Below are 27,456 nucleotides of genomic sequence, written 5' to 3' on the forward strand. Positions count from 1 at the left end.
GAGGCACGGATGTGTGTTGCAGGCCTAAGACAGTGTGGAATGGGACTGAGATTTAAAGCAGTACTCCAACTGTGAAAACTAAAAATTGCTGGAGTGGTGCTTTAAAATAAAAACAAATTGTAAAAGCGCCTGTATAAACTGTTTAAATGGATATCTTACTGAATTTTTTTCATAGGATGTGGAGTCCTGGCTATCCTGCTTATTATAGTCCTGCTAGAACAGATTGATTTGAAAGAAGAAAAGAATGAGGTAGAAGCCAGTCCCTGGAAAACATTACTTGGCACTATACATCAACTAAAGGATATACGACAGTGTCTCCTTGTACCATTGACCATGTTCAGTGGTTTCCAGCAAGGATTTCTCTCCAGTGACTACACAAAGGTAAATAAGTAGTATAATTTATTTGTTGTATGCTGGATTTCTAGATTTAGAGATTTTTGGTTTAGATTCATCGGAGCTTATTAAGGGCTATATGAAGCCTGCTCAAGAGCTGAGCCTGCTTCATAGTCAAAAGCTACAGTACCTCTTAAGTTACATAGCCGACATCTGCCTCTAACTGCTGGGATAACCTCTGATTGGACCTGTCAGGTGCAATATGCACCCAGAGCCACGAGCAGTTCTGGGTGTATATTGCTAATCCCTGCCTAACTGTCCCTGTATACACTAGCATAGATAAAGGAATATGTAGAAAAAGTATTTCTAAAGATCTTTTACTGCATGCTAATGAGCGAGGGGACTAGTCCCATGGGCATTAGTTCCCCGGCCAGTCGCCCCTCATTAGCATATTAGCTCTATATCAAATACCAAGAAACGAAATGTTATTTTTTCTCTCAATTTAGAGTTGAGGCTATAGCACTCCAAAAATTTTACAAGTGATAATTTTACCACATTATCTGAGTCACCAAGTGTGATAATATACAGTGCTGGCCAAAAGTATTGGCACCCCTGCAATTCTGTCAGATAATACTCAGTTTCTTCTTGAAAATTATTGCAATCACATATTCTTTGGTATTATTATCTTCATTTATTTTGCTTGCAATGAAAAAAAACAAAAGAGAATGAAACAAAAATCAAATCATTGATCATTTCACACAAAACTTCAAAATTGGGACAGACAAAAGTATTGGCACCCTTCGCCTAATACTTGGTTGCACAACCTTTAGCCAAAATAACTGCGAACAACCGCTTCCGGTAACCATCAATGAGTTTCTTACAATGTCTGCTGGAATTTTAGACCATTCTTCTTTGGCAAACTGCTCCAGGTCCCTGAGATTTGAAGGGTGCCTTCTCCAAACTGCCATTTTGAGATCTCTCCACAGGTGTTCTATGGGATTCAGGTCTGGACTCATTGCTGGCCACTTTAGTAGTCTCCAGTGCTTTCTATCAAACCATTTTCTATTGCTTTTTGAAGTGTGTTTTAGTCATTGTCCTGCTGGAAGACCCATGACCTCTGAGGAAGACCCAGCTTTCTCACACTGGGCCCTACATTATGCTGAAAAATTTATTGGTAGTATTCAGACTTCATAATACCATGCACACGGTCAAGCAGTCCAGTGCCAGAGGCAGCAAAGCAACCCCAAAACATGAGGGAACCTCCGCCATGTTTGACTGTAGGGACCATGTTCTTTTCTTTGAATGCCTCTTTTTTTTCACTGTAAACTCTATGTTGATGGCTTTTCCCAAAACCCTCTACTTTTGTCTTATCTGACCAGAGAACATTCTTCCAAAACGTTTTAGGCTTTCTCAGGTAAGTTTTGGCAAACTCCAGCCTGGCTTTTTTATGTCTCGGGGTAGGAAGTGGGGTCTTCTTGGGTATTCAACCATACAGTCCCTTTTTATTCAGACGCCGACAGATAGTACGGGTTGACACTGTTGTACCCTCGGACTGCAGGGCAGCTTGAACTTGTTTGGATGTTAGTCAATGTTCTTTATCCACCATCCGCACAATCTTGCGTTGAAATCTCTCGTCAATTTTTCTTTTCCTTCCACATCTAAGGAGGGTAGCCACAGTGCCATGGGCTTTAAACTTCTTGATGACACTGCGCACCATAGACACAGGAACTTTCAGGTCTTTGGAGATGGACTTGTAGCCTTGAGATTGCTCATGCTTCCTCACAATTTGGATTCTCAAGTCCTCAGAGAGTTCTTTGGTCTTCTTTCTTTTCTCCATGCTCAATGTGGTACACACAAGGACACAGGACAGAGGTTGAGTCAACTTTAATGCATGTCAATTGGCTGCAAGTGGGATTTAGTTATTGCCAACACCTGTTAGGTGCCACAGGTAAGTTACAGGTGTTGTTAATTACACAAATTAGAGAAGCATCACATGATTTTTCAAACAGTGCCAATACTTTTGACCACCCTCTTTTTTATGTTTGGTGTGGAATTATATCCAATTTGGCTTTATGACAATTTATTTTTATTTTTTTTCATTGAAGACAAATTAAATGAAGAAAATAATTCCAAAGAATTTGTGATTGCAATAATTTTCAAGAAGAAACTGAGTATTATCTCACAGAATTGCAGGGGTGCCAATACTTTTGGCCAGCACTGTACATGGGAAGTGATTGCTACTGTATTCTAATATGTAACATTAACCTTACCCTTAACATTTCTCATCAAATAAATATCTCCTTGAGCAGCGATGTAATTTTACACATTTTAATAGTTTTACTTTTGCATTCCACGACTTCCAGGCATACGTTACTTGCACGCTGGGGATACATTTTGTGGGATATGTGATGATCTGCTTTGGAGCGACAAATGCTATTTGTTCAATGCTGTTTGGAAAACTTTCCCAGTACACTGGACGAATTGCCCTTTTTCTGTTTGGTAAGACACTATTTCTTTATACTACATTACAATGACTGAAGATATTATTTGCAATAGAAAAATACGGTAAGTACTGTGAATATTTAACACTGACATTACATGTGCATAACAACATGAATGTGGCTGTGTAAATGGATGTCTTAGTAAATCTACCAAACAGAATCAGCATAAGGCCGGCTTCTCACTTGCGATTTTCTCACAGTAGTGCAATGCGAGAAATTCTCGCATTGCACTCAGACACATGTTATTCAATGATTCAGCTCCCATCTGCGACTTTTTTTCTCAGTCCAAAAGCGGACTGAGAAAAAAATCGCAGCATGCTGCGATTTGGAGAGTTTCTCGCGCGAGTCTCTGCCATGATTCTCTATGGAAGCGTGTAAAATAAAGGAACACATACGCTCCACAATGTTCACAAGCGTTCTCTGTTGTATTTAATGTCAAATGTGAAGACATGATACATTTATTTTATCAATAAAGGATAATGGAACAATGTTTAGCAGCATGCATTTTAGCTGTGAGATCAAAAATGGCTACTGTTCCATTGAGCCACGTGGGGACTAGATCATTTACATGAGCGTAACACATGTCTAAATGATTTAATTTATTTAAATGTTTGTAGGGAAACATGCATCACACACGCATTAAACACGCACTGCGATCATGATAAAATTCACAAAATCGCATAGCAGTTGCATAGCATACTGATCTAACGTGAACTAAAATCGGTCGACTTTTTTTCATGCTACTCGGACCGATTTAACACGCATAAGTGTGTTTCCAGCCTTGGGGTGCGACCGCACTTTGCATTCTCCTACTTGCAGTTCTAAACGCACGTTTTAGGCTTAATCGATTTGACCAAAGTTGCCTTTTTCAGAAATTTAGCGCTAAAAACGCATGCGTATTGACCGCGTGTTAGATGCGTTTTCAGCGCTTTTTACCTGCTTTTCAACCTGCGTTTTGACAGATGCGTTTTGAACATCAAGACACTGCTAAATAAAGTTTAAACAGTCAAACACAATGAAAAAAGAGAAAAAAAAGGAACACATATAGAATTTAATAAATAATTAAGAAAATAGAAATAATGATTAAAATTATAGCGGTAATATACTATTTTTTGTAAAAATAGCAATAATTTATAATTTTTCTTTAATTTAATTGTCGGACTATGTGTGTGTGTAAAGGGACATATGAAATCATTATTTTAATGTCCAAAAAGCATGCGTTTTGGTAGTCCAAAACGCATGTTTTCTGCACATAAAAAGCAGGTAAAAAGCAGGAATTTGTAGGAATCTTGGGTTTTGCCAATTCTCACTGACTTCAATGTTAGCAAAACGCACCCAAAATGGCAAAAACAATTGACATGCTGCTTCTTTGAACGCATGGTTTTTGCCACAAAATTTTCACATTAAACGCAGCGTTTAGAAACGCAAAGTGCGGTCTGAAAATCACCATTTTCCATTGACTGTGCTGTAAAATCAAAACGCATGCCTTTTGGCATGAAAAAGGTGCTTCTCAAAACGGACCTAAAAAGCACCTGAAACGCAGGTGGAAACGCAAAGTGCGGTCGCACCCTTAAGTGGGTTGTCCACTACTCGAATAACATCTTCTCAATGTCAATTTCAACCGAAGTGAGAGTTAAGATGCTGCTGATTTACTGCAAAGCTCGAGTGACATAACGTCACACGGGCACCAAGAGAGCCAGGGCTTTGATCCCTGGAATTGTGTTTGCACCATTTCAGAATACGGCAACGGCTTCCGTAATGACTTCCTCTGCGACCTCGAAACTTCGCCTGGCTTCTCCGCCCCGGTATGCTGGGGACCCCAAGACCTGTAGAGGTTTTCTAAATCAATGCTCGCTGCATTTCAAGTTGCTTCAACATCTCTTTGCCTCTGATCAAGCAAAGGTGGCCTTTCTGATGTCCCATCTGGAGGGTGAAGCATTGGCTTGGATAAATCCCTTATACGAGAAAGAAGATCCTGTGATTACCAACATCCAGAGATTCCAGGAGGCCTTCCGTAACAACTTTGATGAACCTCCTCGGCCGCCTCTTCGCTCCTCCGGTTACGCCAAGGGACTTTAACGGTTGGCCAGTACGCCATCCGGTTCCGTACGCTTGCCTCCAAGCTTGGGTGGAACAACGAGGCGTTGACAGCAGCCTTCTTGGAGGGGCTCTCCGGCCGCATCAAGGATGAGTTGGCCGGTCGTGACGTTCCTCCTACCCTGGATGCTCTGGTCTCTCTTGCAACCTGGATTGATCATTGTTTCCAGGAATGGTCCAAGGAAGTATCCCGGTAGAGGCGACCGACACGTCACATCTCCTCTCCGCAGAGGTCCACCGCCCCTCAGTCAGTGCCGTGCGGCACCCCTACTGAACCTATGCAAATAGATCGACTGGGACAAACCAGGCAACGCTGAGCAGAACGGCACGCCAAGGGTCTGTGTTTCTACTGTGGAAGCGGTACCTGCTTTGTTCCTGCCCCGAGAAGCCGGGAAACTCCAAACCCTAGGGTTGGTAGGAGAGGCCACCCTAGGTACCGGAACCCTCTCAGACCCAGTTACATGGACTGTCCAAGTGACGACGGAGGAGACCCTGTTCACAGCAGAGGAGTATCTTGATTCGGGGGCAGCGGGCAACTTCATCCAACAGGCTACGGTGGACAAGTACCAGGTACCTGTCATCCCGCGTGCAAAACCTCTTGTGATTGCTTCTGTGGATGGGAAACCCCTATCCGACTCCGTGTTGTTTATCACCAAACCTGTGGAACTCCGTATTGGTGCTCTGCATACCGAAAAAATTGCCCTATATGTCCTTCCGAAACTGGCTCACGTACTCCTGCTGGGCCTACCCTGGTTACGAGTACATGAACCTGTCCTCAGTTGGCGCTCTGGAGAGATTACCCATTGGGGCCCGTCTTGTCACGAGAACTGTCTGCAGTCCGTAAAGCCCGTCCGTCAGCCTTCGGCACCGGAGTCCCTACCGGGACTGCCTTCTGCTCATTGGTCTTTCGTGGACGTTTTTGACAAGAAGGAGGCAGACGTAGTACCGCCACATCGACCCTACGACTGTGCCATCGCCTTGCTGCCCGGAACTACTCCTCCTCGTCGACGGATCTATCCCTTTTCCCCTGCTGAAACCCAGGCCATGTAAGACTACATTGCAGACAACCTGGCAAGGGGGTTTATGAGGAGATCCTCGTCTCTTGCTGGAGAAGGCTTCTTCTTCGTCAAGAAGAAAGAAGGTGACTTACGTCCCTGCATTGACTACCGGGGCTTGAACCAGATCACAGTGAAAAAAAATATCCTCTACCTCTGATTAGAGTTGAGCATGGTTCGTGGTTCTCCAGTTCGCGGTTCGGTTTGGTTCGCGGTTTTGGGGGGTGTTCTAGATCGAACTAGAACTCGAGCTTTTTGCTAAAAGTTCGTTAGCTCGAGTTACGTTCGAGAATGGTTCTATCAGCAAAAAGCCAAGCTAATTACTAGCTGGCTTTTCACTGTAATAGTGTAAGTCACTCTGTGACTCACACTATTATGAAATTTCAGCGTATAGTGTGCTGGGACTGCGCGTTCAGATCACTGTTGCTGGGATAATGGCGATCGCCTTTTTTTTTTCTTTCCTTCCTTCCCTAAGCGCGCGTGTAGTGGGGCGGGCCAGCATGTCAGCCAATCCCAGACACACACACAGCTAAGTGGACTTTTTGTCAGAGAAGCAAGGGCATGTGTCATAGGCTGTCCATGTCACATGCCCTTGCATTATAAAAAAGGACATTTTGTTCCAGAACGGCATTATCTGCCATCGGCGTCTGAGTGTCAGTCACCGCTGACGCAGCTCCTGCCGCCGATCCTGCTGTGTACGCTCTACACACAACGCTATACAGAATAGGGATTGACGTTTCTTTCAGCCCTTTTAAGGGCTAATTACAGCTGGCTCAGAGCCATAGGTGACAGTCAGGTCCGTGGAAACAGTTTTTAACCGCTACAGATAACAGCGTCCGTGTAGCTAAGCTCAGGGACTTCCTTGCTGCATTTCACCATTAGGAGGGATAGAAAGTGAGGCTTCCTTTCCTCTACACTGACCCACAACCCGGCCACTGTACCCTCCTGCCCTTTTTAGCAAAGCCATTTTAATTGCAGAGTGCTGCCAGTTAGTTTAATCCTAAAAGTGGCTGTGTGACTTCATTAGTGTCCCACTGGTGCCAAGCTATTTCTAGCACCTCTGCATTGCACCCTCAAGCTCATTTTTACTAAGCCATTATAATACCAAACACTGAGCAAACTTAGTGGCATCCTAAAAGTGGCTGTTGGACTTCATTAGTGTCCCACTGGTACCAAGCTACTTCCAGCAATTCTGCATTGCACCCTCAATCTCATTTTTTCTAAGCCATTATAATAGCAAACACTGAGCAAACTTAGTGGCATCGTAAAAGTGGCTGTTGGACATCATTAGTGTCCCACTGGTGCCAAGCTATTTTCAGCACCTCTGCATTGCACCCTCAAGCTCATTTTTACTAAGCCATTATAATAGCAAACACTGAGCAAACTTAGTGGCATCCTAAAAGTGGCTGTTGGACGTCATTAGTGTCCCACTGGTGCCAACTCTGCATTGCACCCTCAAGCTAATTTTTACTAAGCCATTATAATAGCAAACACTGAGAAAACTTAGTGGCATCCTAAAAGTGGCTGTTGGACATAATTAGTGTCCCACTGGTGCCAAGCTATTTCCAGCACCTCTGCATTGCACCCTCAAGCTCATTTTTACTAAGCAATTATAATAGCAAGCACTGAGCAAACTTAGTGGCATCCTAAAAGTGTCTGTTGGACTTCATTAGTGTCCCACTGGTGCCAAGCTATTTCCAGCACCTCTGCATTGCACCCTCAAGCTCATTTTTACTAAGCCATTATAATAGCAAACACTGAGCAAACTTAGTGGCATCCTAAAAGTGGCTGTTGGGCATCATTAGTGTCCCACTGGTGCCAAGCTATTTCCAGCACCTCTGCATTGCACCCTCAAGCTAATTTTTACTAAGCCATTATAATTGCAAACTCTGCTGCCAGTTTAAGGGTCATAGTTGCATTGTCAGGGATAGTCTGTGTTGTTTCTTCTGCTGCTAATAAAGCTAGACCACCCCTGCAATCTACACCACCTCTCAATTTTTACTACCACATTTTAAGTGGACAAACTTATCGCAATCAAAATGAGTGGCAAAATGGCAGATGCTGGTGGGAAGGGGAACAGGCGTGTTGGAAAAGGAAAAAAAGTTTGTGTCCATGGGGAAGGTGGCAAAGCTCCATTAACATCTGCTAAAAATAGGGCCTTCTTCCAGCAAAAGTAAGATGTCTACTACTTTCCGTGGACAATCAGATGTACTCCCTTTCTTACGGACACGAACAACTGGAACAAAGGTAAATGATGCCCAAAAAAAGAACATGCTTGAATGGATCTCAAGTGGTCCAACAAGTGCCCTCTCTTCCACCTCAACTACCACATCCAAAAAAACCCAGTCCTCTGAGTTGTCATCCCAATAACACTTACTTTCTCCCAGCTCTCAAGTCTCCATCCGCCCTGCACAGTATGGTGGAATAGAGATGGCTGAGTCTTCAGAGCTGTTCAGTCACACTATAGCCTGGGAATCAGAGGTCTGCTCCCAAGCTACAGTGAGTACAGACCAGGAAATGGTCTGCAGTGATGCCCAGAACCTTTGTGACTCTGATTCAGGCCGTGATGACCAAGTTTCTGAGCATAATGTTGACCCTTTTTCACAAACTGTAACACCTGTTGGTAGAGACAATGAGGAAAATACTGATGACGATGAGACGCAGATACCAGATTGGGATAACAACTTAAATATTCGATTAGGGCAGGAAGAGGCTCGGTCTGAGGGTGAGGGGAGTGCAAACACAACGCTTGATGAGGAAGTTCTAGATCCCACCTACTGTCAACCCACAGTCAGGCACTCGAGGAGGTCCACAGAGGCGGTGGAGGAGGATGCAACTGACGACGAAGTTACCTTGCGCCTTCCTGGACAGAGGAGGAGTACTGGTAGTACGTCTACAACTGCATACTCAGCCACCACTCTGCCTCTGAGCACAAGTTGGGGTGGCTCTGCAGCTCTCATGTTCTCTAAGCCTTGCCTAGCCTGGTCCTTTTTTGACCTTGCAAAGGATCGCCCAAATCATGTGATCTGTAAAATTTGTCGTGAATCTGTTAGCAGAGGAAAAAACCTCAGCAGTTTTACAACTTCTTCCATGAATCGTCACATGAATAAATATCATATGTCCCAGTGGGAAGCTCACCGTGCTGCAATGCAGCCTAGTGGAGCGGACCATCCACCGCCTGCCCCTTCCAGTGCATCCGCGCGCTCTTCATCTTCTAGGACTGTGGGGACAGCTGTCACACCTGGTTTTCAACTCACACCTTCCACCACTGTAACCGCAACAGGCAGTTTGCTTGGTAGGTCTTCAGTTGGTTTGGAAGGGGAAACAAGTGCGTATGTACAGCTCTCTCAGACATCTGGGTGGGCTGCAATACCAAGACAGGTTATTAAACTTGGGGTTATTTAGTTTGGAAAAACGAAGGCTTAGGGGGGATCTAATCACAATGTATAAATATATGAGGGGACAGTACAGAGACCTTTCCAAAGATCTTTTTACACCTAGGCCTGCGACTGGAACACGTGGGCATCCGCTACGTCTTGAGGAAAGAAGGTTTAATCATAATCACAGACGAGGATTCTTTACTGTACGAGCAGTGAGACTATGGAACTCTCTGCCGCATGATGTTGTAATGAGTGATTCACTACTAACATTTAAGCAGAGCCTGGATGCCTTTCTTGAAAAATTTAATATTACCAGTTATGTATATTAGATTTTATGACAGGGTATTGATCCAGGGAACTAGTCTGATTGCCGGATGTGGAGTCAGGAAGGAATTTTTTTCCCCATTGGAACTTGTTTGTCACATTGGGGGTTTTTTTTGCCTTCCTCTGGATCAACATGTTAGGCTACGGGTTGAACTAGATGGACTTAGAGTCTCCCTTCAACCTTAAAAACTATGATACTATGATACTATGATCTATAGCACCAACGTTGGATGAAGGCAACATCATGTCTACGCCTGCACTTTCCTCACAAACCTGCATTTTTCCAGGGACACCCTACTCAACACCGTCTACACACAGCAGCCAGATCTCTGTCCCTCAGATGTGGACAAATAAAAGGCCATTTCCTGCGACCCATGACAACGCTAAGACGTTGACTTTATCCCTCTGTAAGCTCTTGGCTACCGAAATGCTGCCTTTCCACCTGGTGGACACACAGAATTTTAGAGACCTTATGTCTGTCGATGTGCCCCAGTACCAGATGTCCAGTCGCCACTACTTCTCTAAGAAGAGTGTGCCTGCGCTACACCAGCATGTCGCACACAACATCACCGCTTCCTTGAGAAACTCTGTGTGTGAACGGGTGCATTTCACCACCGATACTTGGACCAGTAAGCATAGACAGGGACGTTACATGTCACTGACTGGGCACTGGGTAGCTATGGTGATAGATGGTGAAGGGTCTGCTGCACAAGTCTTGCCGTCCCCACGACTTGTGTGTCAATCCTCTGTTTGTCCAAGTTCCTCCACAGCTTCTGCCTCCTCAACCTCGTCGGGGTCTTCCACCTCCACCCCAAGCCTACCTGGTCAGGCCACCAGTGTTGTAACTGCGCAGAAGGAATCACACACCCCTCATTACTATGCTGGCAGCAGAGCGCAACGGCATCAGGCGGTCTTTAGCTTGAAATGTCTTGGAAATAAGAGTCACACAGCGGCTGAGTTGTGGGCAACTCTGGAGACTGAGTTTGGTAAATGGTTGTCTCCACTCAACCTGCAGCCTGGTAAGGTCGTGTGCGACAATGCTGCAAACCTGGGTGCGGCCCTTCGCCTGCGCAATGTGACACACGTGCCTTGTATGGCTCACGTGTTGAACCTTGTTGTCCAGCAATTTTTAACACACTATCCCGGCCTAGATGGCCTTCTGAACAGGGCACGAAAGCTGTCTGCTCACTTCCGCCGTTCAACCACCGCAGCTGAGCGACTTGCATCGCTCCAGAAGTCTTTCGGCCTGCCGGTTCATCACCTGAATTGCGATGTGCCGACACGCTGGAATTCGACTCTCCACATGTTACAGCGACTGTGGCAGCACCGCCGAGCCCTGGTGCAATATGTCATGACGTATAGCCTGGGCCAACGAGATGCAGAGGTGGGGCAGATCACCCTGATAGAGTTGTCTCAGATCAAGGACCTATGCACCCTTCTGCACAGTTTCGACATGGCGCCGAATATGTTTAGCGCTGACAATGCCATTATCAGCACTAACACTATTCGGAGTCAAGGGGTGGGACAACAGGAAGGGGAGGAACTACAGGAGGATTCATATGCGCAAGGGACAACAACATCACCAAGGTCCAGACGTTCATCATCACCAAGGCGGCAGGCATGGGACCATGGGGGACAGGGATCAACAAGGGCGCATGTAGCAGGCAAAATGTTGAGGAAGGTGCAGGAGAACATGAAGAAATGGAGGAAGAACTGTCCATGGACATGGAAGACTCAGCGGATGAGGGAGACCTTGGTCAAATTTCAGTTGAAAGAGGTTGGGGGCAGATGTCAGAGGAAGAAAGAATGGTTAGCACCTCTATGCCACAAACACAGTGTGGACTTGGTCCGCATGGCTGCGCCAGACACATAAGCGCCTTCTTGCTGCACTACCTCCAACATGACCCTCGTATTGTCAAAATTAGAAGTGATGATGAGTACTGGCTTGCCACACTATTAGATCCCCAGTACAAGTCCAAATTTTGTGACATAATTCCAGCCATATAAAGGGACGCACGTATGCAGGTGTATCAGCAAAAGCTGTTACTCGATCTTAGCTCGGCTTTTCCACCAAACAACTGTGGTGCACGGAGTGAATCTCCCAGTTGTAACTTGACAAACATGGGACGGTCTCGTCATCATCAACAGTCTAACCGTACCAGCAGCACCGTATCTGGTGCTGGTAACAGCAATTTTATTGAATCGTTTCATAATTTTTTTAGATTATCCTTTGCAAGGCCACCAGAGACAACAAGTCTCCTTGGTTTTTTCACCAGAGACAACAAGTCTGACACATAGTCAACGGCTGGAGAGGAAGATACAGGAGTATCTCCAAATGAACATCGATGCCATGACTTTGCAAATGGAGCCTTGCTCATTTTGGGCTTCAACTCTTGAAAAATTGCCAGAGCTCTCCACTTACGCCTTGGAGATCTTGTTGTGTCCAGCTGCCAGCGTTGTCTCTGAACGTGTCTTCAGTGCTGCTGGGTGTGTGTTGACAGATAAGCGCACACGTCTGTTTACTGAAAATGTGGACAGACTAACGTTCATCAAAATGAACAAGTCATGGATCCACAAGGAATTTACTACCCCTGTGTCATCCTGGGGAGAGTAAATGCTTGTGTATTTTGAAAGTGCTTGATGCAAATCTACCTGTGAAGTGTACAACTGGGGCACAAGTGCTACCACTGAAGGGGTGACTGTGTGGCCCAACTTTTGGAAAAAAGGGAGACTCCGCTTGGAGTAACCTTTGCTTGCAGTGTTTCTGAAAATGATCCAAGATGAACAGATCTGGGATCAGCAAAGACTTTGCTACCTACCCCGGTGTCATCCTGGGGACGGTTAAGGATGGCGTATTTTTGAATGTGCTTGATGCAAATCTACCTGTGAAGTGTACAACTGGGGCACAAGTGCTGCCACTGAAGGGGTGTCTGTGTGGCCCAATTTTTGGAAAAAAGAAAGACTCTGCTTGGAGTAACCCTTGCTGTGTTTTTAAAAAGGAGCCAAGATGAACAAGTCATGTTTCAGCAAAGACTTTGCTACCTACCCCGGTGTCATCCTGGGGATGGTTAAGGATGGCGTATTTTTGAATGTGCTTGATGCAAATCTACCTGTGAAGTGTAAAACTGGGGCACAAGTGCTGCCTCTGATGGGGTGTCTGTGTGGCCCAATTTTTGGAAAAGAGGGAGACTCCGCTTGGAGTAACCCTTGCTTGCAGTGTTTCTAAAAATGATCCAAGATGAACAGATCTGGGATCAGCAAAGACTTTGCTACCTACCCCGGTGCCATCCTGGGGACGGTTAAGGATGGCGTATTTTTGAATGTGCTTGATGCAAATCTACCTGTGAAGTGTACAACTGGGGCACAAGTGCTGCCACTGAAGGGGTGTCTGTGTGGCCCAATTTTTGGAAAAGAGGGAGACTCTGCTTGGAGTAACCCTTGCTTGCAGTGTTTCTCAAAATGATCCAAGATGAACAGATCTGGGATCAGCAAAGACTTTGCTACCTACCCCAGTGCCATCCTGGCTTTGAGTCACCTTGCGGTGTTTTACATCATTTTAGAAGGGCATGCCATGCCTATATCTGTGTCTCCTCCTCTTTTTCCTTGTCCAGCTCTTTTGTTTTCGCATGAGTATATGTCCTTGTCACTTTCTCATGTATTTGTGTTGTGTTGTGAGTTGTTTGTCACCTTTTGGACACCTTTGAGGGTGTTTTCTAGGTGTTTTTATGTGTTTGTGATTGCCTCCCATTGTTTCCTATGGGTTCGAGTGGTTCGCCGAACCGGTTCGCTGAACCGAACTCGAACTAGACCTCCGTTCGACGAACCAAGCTCGCTCATCTCTACTTCTGATTCCAGAGCTATTCGATCGGCTCAGGGGGGCCCATATATTCACCAGGCTAGATCTTCACGGAGCTTACAACCTGGTTCGTATTCGCCCGGGAGACGAATGGATGACGGCATTTAACACCCGTGACGGGCACTACGAATACTGTGTGATGCCCTTCGGTCTCTGTAACGCCCCGGCTGTCTTCCAGGAACTGGTGAATGACGTGTTCAGGAACCTTCTCTATGTCTGTGTGGTCGTATATCTGGACGATATCCTGGTCTATTCCCCGGACTTGCCGACCCACAGAAGGAACGTACGACTCGTTCTTCAAAGGCTTAGGGAGAACCGCCTATACGCAAAGTTCGAAAAATGTGTGATTGTACGGACGTCCCTTCCCTTTCTGGGCTACGTGATCTCCGACACAGGCCTGCAGATGGATCCAGAGAAGGTGTCTTCTATCCTTAAGTGGCCTCCTCCTTCCGGACTGAAAGCCATCCAATGTTTCCTAGGCTTCGCCAATTATTATCGCCAGTTCATCCCTCACTTTTTTGCTCTGACAGTGCCTCTCTCCGCTTTGACCAAGAAGGGGGCCAACCCGAAAGACTGGTCACCTGAGGTTGACGCCGCTTTCTGTTCCCTGAAGCGGGCGTTTGCATCCTTTCCCATTCTCTGCAGACCAGAGTTGAACTGACAGTTCACCTTGGAGGTGGATGCCTCCTCCTCAGGGTCTTGGGCCGTGTTCACGCAGAAGTCGTCCACCGGGAAGATGGTCACCTGCGGCTTCTTCTCCATAATCTTCTCGACACCCTAACGCAAATATACCATTAACGACCAAGAGCTCCTGGCTGTCAAGCTGGCTTTGGAGGAATGGCGTTATCTCTTGGAGGGTGCGGTATACCCGGTTATCATTTACACCGACCATAAGAACCTGGAGTATCTGCGATCTGCTCAAAGATTGAACCCGCGACAAGCCCGTTGGTCTCTGTTCTTTGCCCGGTTTGACTTCCAACTCCATTTCCGGCCCGCGGACAAGAATGTGCGGGCTGATGCCTTGTCCTGGTCCTTTGTTCCCGTAGAACAAGAAGAAGAGATGAACCAGTCCATCATCTGTCCCAGTAACGTCATTCCAGTGGCTCCCGTCACTCTGGCACAGATACCCCTGGGAAGACTTTCGTCATGGAGAACGACAGAACTAAAGTTCTTCAATGGGGGGCATTCTTTGCAGGTGGCCGGACATGCCGGTCAGAAGAAAACGTGGAGTACTATCATTCGGCACTATTGGTGGCCGTCCCTCCGTAAGGAAGTCGTCTCCTTTGTCTCCGCTTGTCCATCCTGTGCCCGGAACAAGACGCCCAAACACTTGCCCTATGGCCGTCTCCCGGAAGAAGGAGTCACACCGAAACCTATGGGTCGGGGATCTGGGCTCTCATCCACCATATAGATACGTTTGGTTGACCCCCAGAAGAAGGAGTCACACCGAAACCTATGGGTCGGGGATCTGGGCTCTCATCTACCATATAGGTACGTTTGGTTGCAGTTTATACCTGTTAGTGCGTTGTTACATGACTTTGACACTGTGTATTTTTGATGTAATAGTAACAGGCACTATATAATCAGCAGCACACTTTATTTGTATATAATCCAGGCTTTTTAGCCCTTTATGTGCTGTGTGTTTGTTTCTAACATGTGCTACCATGTACCTTTTGTGGGGTGAGGGCGCCATCTATTGGTACTCACCATTTGTCTCTGCAATTTTTAATCCTAGATTGTTTGTCTGCTTTTAGCTATTTTCATCAATAAAATATATTTTTTACAATGTAGTCGTTGTACAGAATTTTTCTCTCTTTTTTGCTAAATATCAATCTGTATATGGCTTCATCCATATTGTGAATATGGCACGGGATTGTCCGTGTTTTTTGGTATTGTATATTAAAATTAGATATGAGCAGCCCTGTGGCTGTTTGGGTTCCCCGCATTCAACCAGACTTGAAAAAAGTTTGGTTCTGAAACTGGAATTGACCTGAAAATAATCCCGGACACCGAATCTGATACAAGTCAATGGGAACCCAAACTTCTGTGCTGAAAAATTGCTGTAAAATGGTCATAGTAAAAACTAGGGGGCTGCAAAAGGAAGCAAAATGGAGGTAATTGCAGGACAGATATACTGTACATACCATGTTTTCCCAAAGATAACATATCAGTCAGACTCTCTTCTGGGCCCACTCATTAAACTACATGAATATTCACTGCTTCCCATTTCCACCCTGTGCCACAGTCTGTCATTGGTTGCAGTCACACTGCTATATACGTCTCCCCTCAATATCAACAACTCTGATTGGTTTCAGACCAGTTTCCTGTATTCTAGCGTAAAAAGAAAGAAGGAAATAATTAAAAAAATGGCGTGGGGTACCCCCCTATTTTGTGAAGCATCCAAGGTAAAGCAGTAGCTAGGGGCTGATGTTAGGCTGGCAAGGGGAAAATATTCATAAATCTTCCCACTCTGATAATACTAACCCCAGTTGTCTGCTTTCCCTTGATTAGTTATGGTTATCAATTTTTTTTATTTCAAATAAAGGATTTTTCTGTGTTTGTGTTTCTTTCTTTTGATTTACAAGGTTAGTAATGTGGGTATCTCAAGGGCAACTTTTCATTACTAACCTAGGGCTTGATGGCAGCGGTGATATTTGACAAATCACAACCATCTTCAACCTCATATATTACCGCGATTACAACCGCACCAGGGCAATCAGAATGAGCCGGGTAAAGCGCCAGAATTGGCACATCTAATGAGTGTGCCAATTCTGGGGAGGCTGTAGACTGCTATTTATAGGTTAGGAGGGGTCAAATATCCATGGCTCTTTGCACTCTGATAATAGCAGCCCCATGCTGTCTGCTTTATCTTGGTTGGTTATTAAAAATACGAGGGACCCCACATCTTGAAATTAATAAATAAGTTAAAAAAATGATGTGGGGTCTCCCCCATTTTTGATAACCAGACAAGTAAAGCAGACTGCTGGGGGTTGGTATGATCAGGGTGTGAAGAGTCATGAATATTTGGCCCCTCTCACCCTAAAAATAGAAGACTGCAGCCTCCCCAGAATTGGCACATCCATTGAATGCACCAATTCTGGCGCTTTATTCGACTCATCCAATTCCCTGTTGTGGTGACAATCGGGGGAATATATGAGGTTGAAAATAGGTGTGAGTTTGTAATGGCGAACTGTCTGTGAGATACCCCCATTACTAACCTTTTAAGTCAAAAGAAAGAAACACAGTGAAAAATCCTTTATTTGAAATAAAAAACACAGACACCCTCTTTCATCCATTTATTAACCCCCAAAACATCTCGCAGGTCTGATGTAATCCACAACATTCAACGTTGAACTCCGGTTCTGCTACATCTCATGGCATTAGAAAACATAACTGGTCACTGTAGCCTCTGGAACACATTGAGGATAGCGGGGGAGACCCCGATTGAGATAATCAGGGATGTCAGTGAGTCACCGCTGCTGGTTCCCACTGTACCAAAGGTAACCACAGGTGAACTTGCTGCCAGATTGCCAAAGTATCGGACTGTGTGACTCGGCAGCAGAGCCGTTCAGAAACAAGTTTACCTGAGGTCACAACTGGTGGTTCTTACGGTACCCTCTGTGTGATCCATCAACTGTAACCACAGGTGAACTCGCTGCCGAACTCCCAGACTGTTTGATTGCATGACACAGTAGCAGAGAAGTCCGGCAGCGAGTTCACCTGCAGTCACAGTTGGCGGCTTGCAAAGAATGTACTGTGGGAACAACCACTTGTGACCATCAGGTGACCTGAGGTTTGCTCTGCTGCTGTGTCACCCAATCTGACAGTCCGTCAATCCAGCAGTGAGTGCACCTGCAGTCACAGTTGGTACCGCGTGAACCACCAGCTGTGAACTTTGGGGAAGGCTGCAGTGACAAGTCACATTTTCTAATGTCACTGCAGCCTCCAGATGTAGCAGAGCCAAGGATCATCGTGGGACATCATTGTGGATTATGTCGGACCTGCGGGAGTGTTTTTGGGATTAATAAATGAGTGAAAGAGGGTATTTGTTCCACTAAATGATTCTGAATGGATCCCCTCTAAAGTTCAATATATTAAGGATTGGATGCAATGTAAATCTCTGAAGGCCTCACAGCATTTTCTGGGTTTATTTATTGTAATAAATTCAGAGAATGTCAAACCACTTAATAACTAGTGATGTGTGAATAGTGAAATATTTGGGTTCAGATGAGTCGTCTTAAATATTTTATACTATTGTGTATTTGTCACGAATAGAATTGATTGAACCCGCCAAAATCTGGGACCGTCGGATCACTGAAGGATTGAAAAAAAAAAATCCAGATCCACTCTGGATCCGGTGCCCATATAAGTCTATGGGGAATAGTATCCGGAGATTAAAAACGTTTGTGGAGGGGATAGGGGAATAGGAGCACGCGCGGTGTACTCACCTGAAGCTGTGTTATGGCAGCAAAATCCTTCCAGGTCACGCTATTCCCTTCCAGAGTCAACAATTCAATATTCATTGTTTTGCCCACCCACCGGCTTGTGTAATTGGTTGCAGTTAGACGCGCTCCCACCCTGAGTGGCAGCGTGTCAGCTGACTGCAATTAATCACAGGCGGCAGGACGGCCGGTGGGCAGGGAAAGCAGTGCAAGTGTCTGCGACTCATTATGGTGAGCGTGCATGTACACATAAACACATACACGTTCCTGTCAGAAGTGTGTGTGGCTGTGTCGGTGATGCGGCTTTTTTTTATTATTTAAATAAATTTAAAAAAACAGAGGTACGGTCCCCCCTAATTTTCATTCCTGCCCAAAATAAAGCCGGCTGGGGGCTGGTATTCTCAGCTGCACGAATCCAGACTTTTACAGTTCAGATCCGCTCAGCCCTAGTCACGATTAAAGAATCTAATGCAAATTATTGTGAAACTTGAATACAAATAGGTGGTGGACTGCATGTCAAAGTGGCACAATGTAGAAAAAGACATGTATCGCACCTCCAAAAATCATACTTTGATCTAATGCCACTAGGCAAAAATTTATATACCTGAACATAAGGTTCTTGTTTAACATTCTGATCAGACTGTATGAAGCCCACTGCCAATCACAACATACCTCTCAGTGGGTCCCTAACTTATTTTAAGCCTTAAAGGTGTCGTGCACCAACCACTGTCACTGCAGGTGAACTCGCTGCCGGACTGCTCTGCTGCTGTCATGCAATCAAATAGTCTGGGAGTTCGGCAGCGAGTTCACCTGTGGTTACAGTTGATGGATCACACAGAGGGTACCATAAGAACCACCAGTTGTGACCTCAGGTAAACTTGTTTCTGAACTGCTCTGCCGCCGAGTCACACAGTCCGATACTTCGGCAATCTGGCGGACCCTCCCAGGATGTCTGGCAGGACTGTAAAAATGCTGCTATGGATGGAAAAGTGCTGAATTGAATGGGAACAGCATGTGGAATATACCTGGATGCATCTTTAAAATGCAGGTTGTATCTGGGAACAATGTTGTCAGTGTATTGTGCCATTTCAGGTATATAAATTTTTGCCTAGCGACATTAGATCAAAGTATGATTTTTGGAGGTACGGTTCATTTCTTTTTCTACAATTATTGCATATTGCATTGTCTGTCCCCTGTTTTTTTTAACTTGAACCAGCACTCCTCCCATGCAGCACATGCATTTTAATTAGCAGGAGACTGCAAGGAGGAGTTCTGCATTTAGCTCTCAGTTCAGACACTGAGAGCTTGTGGAAGACGAGTCTGGCAGCAACTTTCACATGGGTACTGGTGCTGTGTGTCAGCCATTGCTTTAGTGGTTTTGTATCAGTGGGGCAGAGGGGCCTGGAGCCATGGGAGATCAAACTTGCAGCATGGGTATTGTGAGGCACCTGGTCACCAGCCCTGCTGGTGCACTGTTGCTGTGACAGTGGTTGGTGCATGACACCTTTAAGGCTTAAAATAAGTTAGGGACCCACTCAGAGGTTCGTTGTGATTAGCAGTGGGCTTCATACAGTCTGATCAGAATGTTAAACCAAGAACCTTATGTTCAGGTATATAAATTTTTGCCTAGCGGCATTAGATCAAAGTATGATTTTTGGAGGTGCGATACATGTCTTTTCTGCATTGTGCCACTTTGACATGCAGTCCACCACCTATTTGTAATAACCCAGCGCAAGAAAGTAGACATCTGCGTTCTGAAGCTCTCAGCTGTGTGCTTCATCTTGGCTGGTTTCAACAATAGAGGCTCCCCACAACTTTTTTTTTAATTATTTAAATAAATAATAAAAATAGACATAGGCTCCTGTCCATTTTTGTTAAACAGCCAAGATAAAGCATACAGCTGAGGACTGGTATTCTCAGGCTAGGAGGTCCATGATTATTGGGTTATCCCCAGCCTAAATATAGCAGCCCACAGCCACCCTACATATGGCACATCCATAAGATGAGCCAATTCTGGCACTTTACCTGGCTCATCCTGATTGTCCTGGTGTGGTGTCAATCAGGGTAATATCTGGAGTCAATGGCAGCTGTGATTTGTCAAAAATCACAGTTGTCATCAAGCCCTCGGTTCGTAATGGAGATGTGTTGATGAGTTCCCCATTAATAACCCTGTAAGTAAAAAGAAAAAAGACAAACACATTAAAATCCTTTATTTTAAATAAAAAAAACCCAACACATCCTCTTTCACCAATGTATTAACCCCCAAGCCCTACCCCCACCCCCCTCCCGCAGGTCCAATGTAATCCACATGATGTTCGACGACGATCCCTGTTCTGCTACATCCAGAAGCAGCAGTGATGGAAAATGTCACCAATGACTGCAGCTTCTGGGACACACTGAGAGCAGTGAGGGACCAGGCTGTGAGAAGCAGTGATGTCAGTCAGGTCACTGGAGTTCACAGCTGGGTTCCTATGGAACAAAGTGTGACCACTGCTGAGCCTGCTGGCAGATTGCTGGACTGCCAGATTGCTGCCTGGATTTCTGGACTGTCAGGCTTGAACCCACTACTGGTTTGCTGGACCGCTAGGGCACAATACCTGAAAACATAGTACCCCATAGCCACTTTCTTTCATTGCTCCATTATCCACTGTTCAGAAGCCTATTTAATATAATTTAAACGATACACAGACATCCAATTTTTCAGCAATTTATGCTACAGTAATTTTCTCACTAGGATTAATTTAGATAGGATAATTTACATTCACTATGCTCATCAGTCAATATTGTGCATTAATGACCATGTTGCTGGTTTCATTTAAACAGCCTCCTGTTCAGTCATGTCTGTGTCTATTAACAGAACCATAGAAGAATCACAGAAATTGGGGGTTTGATTATTCCCTTACTACTGTCCTTCCTTTCATCAGTTTATGTAATGTCCATATAGTAATTAGTAAAATACCTTACCTTGTCTGGCCTCCAGTGGAGTCTCTACAATAGAAAGCCCTCAGAATGCCTGGGCAGAGGACGGGACTGATCACCACAAGAGGGCATAATGACTCAAAATGTTCAATTCTAGCCGTAGAATGTCATAATAAAATACAGTATAAATGCATAGAATGCAGGATCAAGCTGCTGATAGGCTTCCCTTAATACACAATACTTTTTAGGCTTGTTTTCTGAAGAGAACATTGACAAGTAACCTTATTCATGTCATGATTTTATTTCAGCTGCTGCTACAAGTGGTTCATGTATAATCGCTCTTTTGCTCTGGAGACCAAATCCTAACCAGTTTCCAGTGTTTTTCATTTTTCCTGCTTTATGGAGTATGTCTGATGCTATCTGTCAAACTCTTCTCGGTGGTAAGAAACCTTTAAATATTGAAAAAGCAGGAAAATATTGTGTTTATACATAAATTGATTGATAAATAGTTAAACAAGGTGATGATGTTGATAAAGGGAGGGGCCAAGTATAAGTCTTTAAAGGAATTTCCAAGATCCTGCAAAATGTAACCACAGATAAGGATAGATAAGCAGATAGATACACTGAACAAACATAAACGCAGCACTTTATTGTTTGCTCCCATTTTTCATGAGCTGAACTCAAAGATCTAAGATTTTTCTATGTTCACAAAAGGCCTTTTTATCTGTGGTTGTGAGGCCTGGTTGAATTTACTGCCGAATGCTATGAAACACTTTTGTAAATGGCCTATGGTATAGAAATGATCATTCAATTCATATGCAACAGCTCTGGTGGACATTCTTGCAGTCGGCATGGCAATTTCTTGCTCCAAAACTTGCGACATCTGTGGCATTGTGCTGTGTGATAAAACTGCATTTGAGGCCCCCTTCACACGTCTGTGATACACGTGCGTGTTTGGTCCGTTTCCGTATATACCGCAGACACGGCCAAACGTGCACCAATGTTATTTAATGTTTGAGGACACATGTGCGTTTTTCATTAAGGTCTGTGGGTCCGTGTGTGTGCTACGTTTGTGTCTCCGTTTTGCACGGATGCATGTCCGTTTTCAGCACGCAACACGCAGCACGGACCCAATGAAAGTCAATGGGTCTGTGCGCACGTCCGAGTGACACGGACGCATCTCTGTTTGCTCCCTGTACCTTTTTTGCTTTTTTCATGTGATGTCGGTCTTTATTCTTTTTCTGTTTTGTTCTCTCCCTCAGTCCGTCGGTCGATCGGTCTCTCTCTATGTCTGTTGGTTGGTCTCTCTGTCTTATCTATCCCTCTCGCTGTCTGTCGGTCAGTTTCCCCCCCTCTCTCATACTCACCGTTCCCCGATCTCCAGCGCGGCGCTGCATGGCTGTTCTCTAAACTCCGGCGGCATTTCTTCTTTTGAAAAAGCCGGCCACTCATTAAACAATCTCGTATTCCCTGCTTTCCCCGCCCACCGGCAAATATGATTGGTTGCAGTGAGACACGCCCACACGCTGAGTGACAGCTATCTAACTGCAACCAATCACAGCCGCCGGTGGGCGTGTCACTATGGAGCAGAGAAATAAATAAATAATTTAAAAAAACGGCGTGCGGTCCCCCCCAATTTTAATACCAGCCAGATAAAGCCATACGGCTGCAGGCTGGTATTCTCAGGATGGGGAGCTCCACGTTATGGGGAGCCCCCCAGCCTAACAATATCAGTCAGCAGCCGACCAGAATTGCCGCATACATTAGATGCGACAGTTCTGGAACTGTACCCGGTTCTTCCTGATTTTCCCTGGTGCGTTGGCAAATCGGGGTAATAAGGAGTTATTGGCAGCCCATAGCTGTAAATAAGTCCTAGATTAATCATGTCAGGCGTCTCCACGAGATACCCTCCATGATTAATCTGTAAGTTACAGTAAATAAACACACACACACCTGAAAAAATCATTTATTAGAAATAAAAAACACTAACAAATTCCCTGGTTCAACAATTTAATAAGCCCCAAAAAGCCCTCCATGTCCGGCGTAATCCAGGATGCTGCAGCGTCGCTTCCAGCTCTGCTGCATGGAGGTGACCGGAGCTGCAGCAGACACCGCCGCTCCTGTCACCTCCACGCAGCAAATGAGATGAGATCGCCGGAGATCGGGGAACGGTGAGTATGAGAGAGGGGTACTCCATTCAGTCACTCAGGGGATTAGCGGTCACCGGTGAGTCCGTCACGGGTGACCGCTAATCAGGACGTGGCACAGACAGAGCCACAGTATGAGGATGAAGTCGGGTGAAGTTCACCCGAGTTCATTCTCAGCAAGCGACTCTGTCTGCTGTCAGCCGGCATGTATCAACAACATTTTACATCACACACGGACATTTCACACGGACAACACACACACACACGTCAGTTAAGTTTCACGTGCACACACGGCCATTCCACACGCACACACGGCTAGCATACGCAGTTCACACAGATGCCACACGGACCATGAAAACGGACACAAAAACGGAAAACGGACCCAAAAAACGAACGTAACACACGTGCGTGTTTTTTCACGGACGTGTGAAGGGGGCCTTAGAGTGGCTTTTTTTGTGGCCAGCCTAAGGCACACCTGTGCAATAATCATGCTGTCTGATCAGCATCTTGATATGCGACACCTGTGAGGTGGATGGATTTTCTCGGCAAATGAGAAGTGCTCACTAACACAGATTTAGGCACATTTGTGAAAAATATTTTAAAGAAGAAGGCCTTTTGTGTACATGGAAAAAGTCTTAGATGTTTGAGTTCAGCTTATAAAAACTGGAAGCAAAAACAAAAGTGTTGCACTCATATTTTTTTTCAGTATATTAACTTAGATCAATCTGCTGAATTGTTTTCCAATTCTGTGGTGCCATCCCCAATTTTCGTTCTTTGTTTAACTGACTGTAAGGGAAAAGTGTACATGAACTATAAGTGATTTAATAAGTTATTGGAGACTCTTGTCATTTTATACGAATTCCTGAAACACAATCTTAATCAAGAATCCAACCAGTACTTCAACTTAAATAAAGAACAGAGATACATACCTTTAATAAAATAATCTTTTTTTTTCCATATTCACTTGCATGATTTATATACTTTTGCAGTTCATTGCATTACAATAGTCAGCATCACTTTTACATGATGGTTTAACCCCTTCACGACCATGGACGGATATATCCGTCATGGAGCGTGTCCCGTTAAGCCCCGCCCCCTGCCGCGGGCAGGCGGCGGTCGGCACACATAGCTGTTTTCAACAGCTGACATGTGTGCCTGCATGTTGCGAGAGGAATCGCTTCCACTCGCAACATTTAAAACCTTAAATCTCGCTGCCAAAGTCTGGCAGCAAGATCTATATGTGCGCGGCCATGTTTTTTCCTTACTGCCCCCCCCACCGGAAGTCACGTGCATGATCACGTGACTTTCGGTGGTTGCCATCGTAGCACAGGGTCATGTGATGACGCCTGCAGCTATGAAGTTTCACTTTCGTTTTCCCTCGGCCGCGAGCAGAGAGAAACAGAAAGTGACTGAATCTGCTGTTTACAGCTGTATAGCTGAGATCAGCAGATAGATAAGAGCGATCGGATTGCTGATCGCTATAGCCCCCTAGGGGGACTAGTAAAATAAAAAAAAATAAAAAAAAGTTTAAAAAAAAAAAAAAACCCTAAAAGTTCAAATCACCCTCCTTTCCCCCCATTGAAAATTAAAGGGTTAAAAAATAAATAAATATACACATATTTGGTATTGCCGCGTTCAGAAATGCCCGATCTATCAAAATATAAAATCAATTAATCTGATTGGTAAACGGCATAGTGGCAAAAAAATTCCAAAAGCCAAAATTACGTTTTTTGGTCGCCGCAAGTTTTACGCAAAATGCAATAACAGGCGATCAAAACGTAGCATCTGCGCAAAAATGATACCATTAGAAACGACAGCTCGAGACGCCAAAAAATAAGCCATCACTGAGCCATAGATCCCAAAAAATGAGAAGGCTATGTGTTTCGGAAAATGGCGCAAAACGTGCGCCACTTTTATTGGACAAGCTTGTGAATTTTTTTTAACCCCTTAGATACAAGTAAACCTATACATGTTTGGTGTCTACAAACTCGCACCGACCTCAGGGATCACACCCATACATCAGTTTTACCATATAGTGAACACCGTGAATAAAACATCCCAAAAACTATTGTGCCATCACACACTTTTTTTGCAGTTTTTTCACACTTGGAATTTTTTTGCTGTTTTCCAGTATACCATATGGTAAAACTTATGGTTTCATTTAAAAGTACAACTTGTCCCGCAAAAAACAAGCCCTCATATGGCAAGATTGACAGAAAAATAAAAAAGTTACGGCTCTCGGAAGAAGGGGAGCAAAAAACAAAAACGCAAACACGGAAAGTGCCCCGGGGCTGAAGGGGTTAAGATTTAAATATTCATGTGTCTAAGCAAAACGTGATGCTATGATTATTAAAAGTGTCCATCACCACTCATTTCAACAATGACGTGAGTGACACCTATGATTTTGCATTAGCAGATACCCATCAGCATGACGGCATAATCAATAGGTAATATATACTTGTATTTTTCCAATGACCATAGCTAGCATACCCCGTTAATACAGAAAATGTCTAGATTTGACAATGAAATGCCAAAGATCAAGCAAACCTGAGAAAATGCTCAAATCAGGTAAGCAGCACATGCAAACAAAAGAATACAGCAACACACTATATGATAATAATAATAATAATAATAGTAATAATATTAATATGCTAAGATATATGCAAACACTGAAGATATGAAATTTAAATTGCATTTCTACTATAAAGATTATTCAGTGGATATAAAAAGTCTACACAACCCTGTTAACACCAAAGTTTTTGTTAAGCAACGAAGAATCATTTCAGAACTTTTTGCATCTTTAATGTCACCTAAAATTAATACAACCATACTGAGAAACAAATTGAAATCTATTTTAGGGGGGAAATTAAAATACAGTGGAACCTTGGTTAATGAGAACAATCCGTTCTGGGAATATGCTTGTTAACCAAGCAAAGCAAGATTTCCCATAGGAAATCATTGCAATGCAGACAATTCGTTCCACAACTTGTTAAATGTCCCATCCTGGTCCCCTGTTGTGCCATTCCAGACACGCACAAACACACACAAACACACACACACACACACACACACAAGCACGCACGCACACGCACATATTATGCTCACCTTACCTTCGTTCCATTGCCGGCCTACTGGGACTTGCTGTTCTCTAGCACGGGCTGTGTATCGGGTAACCATGACGACGAGGGATGAACTTCCGCACCCAGAGCGCAATCAGGAGCCTCTGATTGGTCAGCGCGCTGCCTTTGAGTAGCGTCTGACAGCGGAAGTTCCTGCCTCGTCGCCGATGGTTACCGATACACAGCGTGGAGCGGCCAACTACAGGACCCAGGAGGCCGGTGATGGAACGGAAGGTACACATATTATGCTCACCTAACCTTCCATTCCATCACCGGCCTCCTGGGTCTTGTAGTTCGCTGCGAGGATTCCTCCCTCGTCGCAATGCACCGGCGAACTACAAGACCCAGGAGGCCAGCGATGGAACGGAAGGTAAGGTGAGCATAATACTGTATGTGTGTGTGTGCGTGCATGTGTGTTTGTGCGTGCTTGTGTGTGTTTTTGTGGACTGCAAGAGCGGGTCAGAGCGCGGTGGATGTACGGAACCGGAAGTGTGTGCGGTGAGTATTTTCCTCTCACAGCAAAGCTTTCTCAGAAAGCTTTGCTTGTTAAGCGAAATTCTCGTTAAGTGGGTTACTCGTTAAGCAAGGTTCCACTGTACAGGACTAGAATAAAGGAATTGCATAAGTTGTAACATCTCCTATAATTGGGGATGTACTATATACCGTATTTTTCGGACCATAAAACGCACTTTTTTTCCTCCAAATTTGGGAGGAAAGTGTGGGGTGCGTCTTATGGTCTGATGCTGCGGGGTAGGGAGCTGTGGGGAGTCAGCGCTATGCAGTGGGATCACAGGAGGCAGGGAGGGTCGCTGCTGCAGGATGCTGCGCATGGAGAAACCACGTGTGCCCGCTGCTTAAAGTAAAGGAATATTCATTAACTGCTCCCCGCCCACCTCTCTCTGCAGTCAGCGGGAGTGAGGAGCAGCTAATGAATGCTTGTTTAATGTAAACAGCGGTCACACGTGGGAGCTCCAGACACCGGCTTCCTGCAGAGCCTGGGGAGACTGTGTGTCCGCTGTGAAGGAGGCAGGGAGCAGGGGGACGCTGCAGTCATGTCTGGCCCGGAGGAAGTGCAGATCACTGCAGTGTCTGGGCCAGAGCACGGCATACCTTCTCAGCACACAGCCGCAGTCTCTGTGCTGAGGGCTCAAATTACTTTCACTTTGCTCCTGCCTCTGCACTAGAAACGAAGTCTCTCGTAACAGCAGGACCTGCAATGATGTAATGAAGAGGGGTGGGCCAAAACAGCACAGTGCCCGCCTCTTCATTACATCACTGCAGGT

At 45.0% G+C, this 27,456-nt stretch overlaps 1 protein-coding gene across 1 annotated transcript in view; it reads left to right on the forward strand.

Moving 5' to 3' along the window:
* Positions 1–27,456, forward strand: part of LOC142246645 (protein unc-93 homolog A-like) — a 294,000-nt gene that overhangs the window by 192,194 nt on the left and 74,350 nt on the right. Inside the window, exons 7-9 of the mRNA XM_075319711.1 lie at positions 176–381; positions 2,697–2,832; positions 21,216–21,347. Of these exons, the coding sequence (XP_075175826.1) occupies positions 176–381; positions 2,697–2,832; positions 21,216–21,347 (474 nt within the window). The remainder of the gene's footprint in view (positions 1–175; positions 382–2,696; positions 2,833–21,215; positions 21,348–27,456) is intronic.

This window comes from Anomaloglossus baeobatrachus, chromosome 7, assembly GCF_048569485.1.
Source record: "Anomaloglossus baeobatrachus isolate aAnoBae1 chromosome 7, aAnoBae1.hap1, whole genome shotgun sequence".
Classification (NCBI taxonomy): Eukaryota; Metazoa; Chordata; class Amphibia; order Anura; family Aromobatidae; genus Anomaloglossus; species Anomaloglossus baeobatrachus.